The 7,107-nt window shown below is 37.3% G+C and overlaps 1 protein-coding gene across 1 annotated transcript; it reads right to left on the reverse strand.

Moving 5' to 3' along the window:
- Positions 1-539: 539 nt before the first annotated feature.
- Positions 540-5,909, reverse strand: LOC146904707 (uncharacterized). The gene has a single exon (XM_085723497.1). The coding sequence runs from the start codon at positions 2,276-2,278 to the stop codon at positions 788-790; it is 1,491 nt and encodes a 496-aa protein (XP_085579623.1). The 5' UTR covers positions 2,279-5,909; the 3' UTR covers positions 540-787.
- Between the last annotated feature and the right edge of the window lie 1,198 nt (positions 5,910-7,107).

Consider the following 7,107-nt stretch of genomic DNA (forward strand, 5'->3'; position numbering starts at 1 on the left):
TACATTGCCCCTAGTATCAGGTAACACATTTTTTAGCACAAAGCCACTTTCTTGACTTTCACGGGGACAAGCCTTCTTTGTCAAATACTTGCTTTATCCTTTTGACAGAACTTTGACCTCCATGTGGGGCACTGCTTTTATATTGTATATTGAGGGATGGTGGGGGGGTTGCCCCTGTTAAAGTGTGCACTTGAAGTACAATATCCCTGCAGGCAGATGGAAGCATCTCGTGCAAGTCTTTGTACATGAAAGTCCTCTTCTGGACAATCTTTCTTGATATTTGCAGCTTCGATGGACAAGATGCCCCAGTAGGCGAGAAATCACATTGGAAACTTCTTCATCATCCTTCTCTTCAGTCTCAGATACAAGGAACTCAAAGTCGAGAGAGAGCACATGGTTCAAGTGTTCAACGGGTTTATTAATGCATGATTTGATTATTGATATAAACATTTTGATTATGCATACATGTGGAAATGATTTAAAGAAAAAAGATTTTTTTTGGTTTTTTGTATTACCATTTTTCCAGAAAAAGCACAAAATAAAAACAAAGTCGGGATCAAAGCGACCTTTTAATTAATGATGACAATACATAAAGCAAAAAGCCCTAAACAAGTTCACTTCCGTCTCGGGTGGGACGAAAGGATTTTTTTTTTGAAAAACATAAAGCAACGAACAAACATATTAATTAAACAGATGAGTAGTAGAAATAAACATCAGCAAAGACCCAATTCCAGCTAAACATTCCATGCACCAAGATCCGATAGCGGATTAACTTGCATATTCAAATTCAAAACTCTTCAAAAGGTATAAGATTTTTCTGGATCAACTTCTGAACTATCTTCTGCAATGCACAACAGTGCTCAATATCATGACCTGGTGCCCCTTGATGGAAAGCACAAAAGAGGTCGGGTCTGTAACGGGCTGACAATTTTGCTGGCATTGGCAGAGGTGCCTTGGTATAGACCAAATTCCTTTCAAGCAACTTTGGAAGCAGCTCTGCATATGTCATGGGAATAGGATCAATCTGTTTCCTTGAAGTCCGTTGTCGAGGCTGTTGTTGATTTTGCTGAAACTGGGGTTGATAACCCGAATTTTGTAGAGCATTTGTGACAGGCATAACTGCGGTAACAGGGTAATAAGCCAGATACTGTTGTTGAGGCTGACTTTCCACCAAACTCATTTCCTGGTCTTCCTCCTCTAAACCATCAGTGGGAACAATTTCTTTGATCAAATGTTCTTTTCGAACCCAATCTTCAATACGCATGCCCGCGGTCATCATATCCGCGAAATCGCCAGATGCACTTGCAAGCATGTGCTCAAAATAGAACGGATCCAGAGTTTCCAAGAAAATCTCGATCAACTCTTTCTCTTCTAGACGTGGACGGACTTGTTCGGCGACATCTCTCCATCGTTGGGCATAAGCTTTAAAGGATTCATTATCATTCTGGGTCATGGCCTGCAGTTCTTTTCTGTCTGGGGCCAAGTGCAAGTTGTAGTTATATCGCTGGATGAAAGCCTCGCACAAATCCTTGAAAGTTTTGATATCATCCTTGCTCAGACCCATGTACCATATCAGTGCAGCACCAGTCAAACTATCTTGGAAACAGTGGATAAGGAGCTCATCATTGCCTACTTGAGCAGACATCTTTCTCACGTACATTACCAAATGAAGCTCAGGGCAAATGTTCCCTTTGTATTTCTCAAAATCAGGGACTTTGAATTTGGGTGGTATCACGACATTGGGAACCAAGCAAAGATCATAAGCATTTTTCCCAAACAGTTCTTTCCCACGAAGAGCTTTCAATTCCAACTGTATTCTGTCAAACTTTTCTTCTAGTTCAGCTATCCGGTCGTATGCAACCACATTTCCTAAGTGATAGATCGGCCCAGGGCCCTGTTGAGTAGTATGAATCAAAGGAGTTGAGTAGGTCATAGCGGCTTGAGGGATCAAAGGACCCAGTTGAGGGATAGGCATTGTCTGTTGCACAAAAGGAGCTTGAACCTTAGAGACACCATGACGGAATACTTCACCAGAACTTAATGGTGTGCTCCAGAGATAACCTTCAAGCATTGCATGTTGAGGAGTACTAGCAAACACTGTTGAAATCGGGGTAGTGGAAGCAGCCGTCTGAGCTTGAGATCTGACAACAGGAAAGGATAATGGTTGACTCTGTGCAACCGTCATTAAAGATACTAAGTTCCTCAAAATCTCATTTTCGGCCCGAAGGGTTGTCACCTCTTCACGAAGCTTGTGGTTCTCTTGTTCAAGATGATCCATTCTGATTTGCTCGAGTGTTGTAGGTGCGATTAGACTGATAGATTGACCTTTTGTAGGCAGAAACAAAGTATGAGACACGGACTAGAAACTATGAATGCAAAGATGATGCATGATATGTTTATGCAAAAAATGTGAATTTTTTTTTTTGAAGGACTTATTGAAGCTAATTTGTAAACATCGTAGAGGAACATGGTTTCATTTGAAAATTGTAAAGATATTGCAAGCGGTTTTCTTTTCAAAAGGTAAGAACGAAACCAAAGAAGAAGTTCTTAACAAAAGCAAAAGCTTAGGTAAGATTTTTTGAAATTGTATTGCTTGGTGTTCATTCTTACAAGGTCCATTCCTTTGATGTTTACAAAAAACTTGGCTAAATCTTTCAATATTTGATGGAAAAAAGTATTTATGAATGGATGCATGTATGCATGATGATGAAGTTTGAGGTACACAATGTTGGAGCTTAGGGTCACAACGCCATTTGGTGAGGACTATGGTTTCCATTTGCACAAGTAACAAGGGTTCTACCAAGGTTCCCAAAGTTTTCAACCACGTCCGAATATTTGTTAGGCGACGAGAGTACTCTCGTTCCAACAATATTCATCGGTTAGTCTCGTTTGGGTGTAGTATCGTGTGATGACCAATACGAGAGTACTCTCGACTAGCCACCGCACTACGTCCTAAAAGGCCAAGATGGGTTAAAGGTGACTAAAGGTTCTCAACTTCGACGGTCCCTTGAAAGTGTCATGCCATACGCGAGTACTCGCGACAACAACGGTATACCTCCAAGGTCCCTCCATTGAGTGGGTTATCACATGTACCAATGCCGAAGAGTACTCTTGGCATGGATACTATGATTATACCCGATCCTATCTTAAGTTCACTCAAGCCCGGGTACAGAGCTTATCTCACCACTCTCGTATAAATATTTACAAAGTATATACAAATGATAAAACATAAGAAATAAAGAAAGAAAGGTGGGCTTAACCCGCCAAGGATCCCCAGTGAAGTCGCCATTTTTGTAGACCAAGATTTTCGGGTGTCAAGCCATTGATTGGACTTGAACCTTCAATCTACCGGACTTGCTCGATTTTATTCTTGGGAAGGGAAAAAGAGATTGAAAAACCCTTTTTGGATCCGGGGGTTGGTTACGATTCGGGAAGGTGTTAGGCACCCGCGTCGTTCACGGTACTCCGTGAGAACCTCTTTCTAACTTTATTTTTATTTGAAAATTTATTGTTTAAAGTTGAAGTGAAAGAATGGAGGGAGAAGAAGTTGGAGTTTTGGTTATTTTTATTTGATCGATTTGAAAGGATTAAAGCCTCTGCCTACGTACCCTTAAAAGGGATCAAAACCGTCGTAGTTCACTCTCAAAAATATTTTTGTGGGTTACGTTGATTTTAATTATTTTTGAAAATGGTTTTAAGAAGGGGATTGAGGGACCTCAAGGTATAGAAGAATAAAATAGAAGTGAGGTTGTTTCATTTTATTTGAGAAATTTAGTCTAAGTTTAATTAAAGTTCATTTAGGAATTTGATTAAGAAAATAAAGGAAAAATCTCTTGGATTTGGATCCAAGGTTTATTAAGAAAATAATTTGACTTTTGCTTATTTGATTTTTGGAATGAAAAAGGTTTTACTAAACTAACGGTAAATAGGCGTAACGATGCGAAAAGTAAAGCAAGCATGGATAAAATGGTGTAGTGTCGGTGCTTGTGTCGGTGTGTGCAATTACTAAGCTATTACATACCATTCCTAAATGCAAAGCCCACAACAAATTACATCATTCCCCTAATTATACACACTAAATAATTATGGGGCTTTGCAATAGGAAACAATGAATAAATACCAAAATTTAAAGCAAAGCATGATTAAATGATATATAGAGAACGTTAAAAGCATCAAGTACTAAAACGCAATGCAATGATAATGCACAAAATAAAGCAAGATGCATATGTGAGAAAATGAAACAAGACATTAAAAATGCATGAAATAGAATTTTTAAAGCAAAGACTAAGAATAAAATAAGGCATAGAAAATAAAGCTTTAAAAAAGGATGGGATGAGCATGAAAAGATTTTAAAATTTAAGCCAAAGCAAACACATGTAACGTGAAGTTTCAAAAATAAACAATATTACCTAAATGAATAAAAGATGATGCATGCTAATTAAAAAAAATTCTTGACATGGATACAATAAGCTTTTAAAACACCAAGTGAATTAGATGAAATGCATGATGGGATTTGAGCACAATTAATTTATAATAGAGAAAAATGCATGAGTTTAAACATCGCAACTAATGGAGAAATTGTGCAGAAACAGGGGGTGCGGCAAGCAGGTGGTGTGTGTGCAGCAAAGAAATAGAAACAGCCAACAACACAAATGGGCCTAAGAGCAAAAACGGGCCAGGCTGATGGGTCAAAGACTGGACCGGTTCAGGATCCGGAGCGGTTCAACCGAACCGATCCAATAACAACACAATGTAAAACGTTTTTAAAGTTTCCCTTCTTTTGGCAAGAAATTTCTTCTCCTCTTAGACAGATCAGCGTGTCCTCTTTCCACTTCTTCATTTCTTTAGGTTATATTTTTAAAATAAAAGCTACAAACTCCATAGATCTACCAAAACAAACATCAAAAACGCAAGAACAGAAGTCTACCTCTTCTTTACAAATCGGTTTGCTCCTTCTTTGTGCTTCTTCCAATTCTGCTCGCGAACCTTCTTTGAGTTTCGATCTGGATCTGTTTTTGTGTGTTGAAGCTTGCTGGATTCGGACCTTTGAGTTGATTTAAATGTTGTTTTGCTTCAATCTACTTCGATTTGCTTCTGGACAACGTCATAGCTGCGATTCCTTGTTGCTACGGTTGAATCTTTTCTTCTACCTCTGAAATGGTTGGATTGATTCTGAATTTGAGATGGAGTTCGTTTGATTTTGTGTTGTTGCTTGGAGACAGATTCGAAAATGGAAGTTATGCGTTGATGCTTGTTGAGAGTTTTTGAAATTGTGTTTGGGTTAGTGTTTGTGTGAAGGCTTGAGCTGGTTGCAAGGTTGGTGACTCGGTTTAGGCTTTAACGAATTTGAAGGTATTGGAAAACGACTCTCTGAAATTGATGGTTTGTGAATGAGTTGATTTTCTTTGTTATTGTGTAAATGCGAATCGAATTTTGGGAATTGATGTACTTGTGAAAAGAAATGTTGAATGGATAAGGATTGATGATTTTTGATGGTCGACGTGTGGTTTAGAGGCAAAGAAATGATGATGATGATGATGATGATAGTGTTGTTGTTATGTGTAGAAGGAAAGTGAAAATTAAAGGTTCATGTTGCTGGATTTATGAATTGTTCTCAAGAATCTCTTTAGAAAATGGGTGTTGGATTCAATTTTAGGGCTGCCGAAAATTGGGAGTTGTTTTTGTATGAATCAGTGTCCAGCCCCTTTATCAATGATTGGGAGACTATTTATAGCCAAAACTAGGTTAAAAAAGGATCAATAGACTAAAGACTAAACTACCCTTAATGAAACTTGGAGAGAAAGAAAATGCTCTGGATGCTCTTTGGACCAATAACAATGTAACAAGTGGACTTAAGACAAAACAAATTGTTAATAAAAAATAAAAATGACATTAAAAATGAAATAAAAGAAAATAGAGTTGTAAAATAAGATAAAAGTAATAAAAAAAAAGAGTAATAAAATTTAAAGCTCTCGAAACCTCGACTGAGACGACTAAAACTTGCGGCGTTTCAAAACACGAACAAAACTTTTTAAATGGTTTAATCATGCGGACAAACAGGAAACTACCTAAAAAAGTTTATTTATAAAAAGAAATGAATAAAAGACTTTAAATATTTTAAAAGCACGCGTAAAAATTTAAAATGCCTGAAAAGACAAATAAAGCAATTTCAACTGGGCAAAATTTTACTTGCAAGATCACAGACTTTGAATGATTAAACAACGACTGAGAAAGGTTTTAACTCGTTAAAGCGAAAAGAAGAGAAATTGAGCCGTTTTAAAATACGGACAAAAATAGGTAAAAACGGAGCAAGGTGGTCAAAATTTGGGGTATGACAGAGAGCATCAGTGCCCTCCTCTTCAAAGGCTTCAGTACCCTTGACTTTGAAAGCTTTAGTACCTTCGGTTGCGAAAGCTTCAGTACCTTCGTCTTCACTTGGGTCTTCCTCGACTTGTTCCCTGTTCATGGTTAAAGTCTTCTCAAGGCCAAAAAGAGTGTTGTTTGCTGTGTTAGGTCGATTCACTGTCTATTCTGATTCTTGCGAGTAGTCTGGTAGTACATACTCATAGTAGCAGTTGATGTAATGATAACTTAGTTCTTCTTCCAGTTCATGCACCTCGGGTCCAGGATGATATTCTGGTGTTTCAGGACTCCAAGGACATTCAACTACTTGAGAAAAACTGTTTTCCATTGACATCTTTGATAGCAATTGTTATCCTAATACAATAAAACAACCAGTTCGTATTCTAGCAAAAGAGTATGATAATTGTTTTATTAACTAGATTTTAGTTGCTTATTTATTAATCCTAAGATTAACTTCCTAAATTTCTATACTCAATCTATTCTTAATATCTAAATGTAATGCATACTCGATCTAAATTAACAATTATAGTCAATTCCTAATATTATTACTAATCTAACCTAAGACTCTATGACTGTTGTTACTAAATGCTAATCCTAATCCTAAATGCGAAATTAAATGGACTGACTCTTACTAGATAACCTAATTCAAACTATACTCGATCTACTGTAGATATTATAACAACTGTTATTTTTACTACGACTTCCCTGAATGCAATGCGAAAAATTAAATATGACTTAAACTTA

Source organism: Medicago sativa, chromosome 7, assembly GCF_051527215.1.
Source record: "Medicago sativa cultivar Bolivia chromosome 7, Bolivia_mono, whole genome shotgun sequence".
Classification (NCBI taxonomy): domain Eukaryota; kingdom Viridiplantae; phylum Streptophyta; class Magnoliopsida; order Fabales; family Fabaceae; genus Medicago; species Medicago sativa.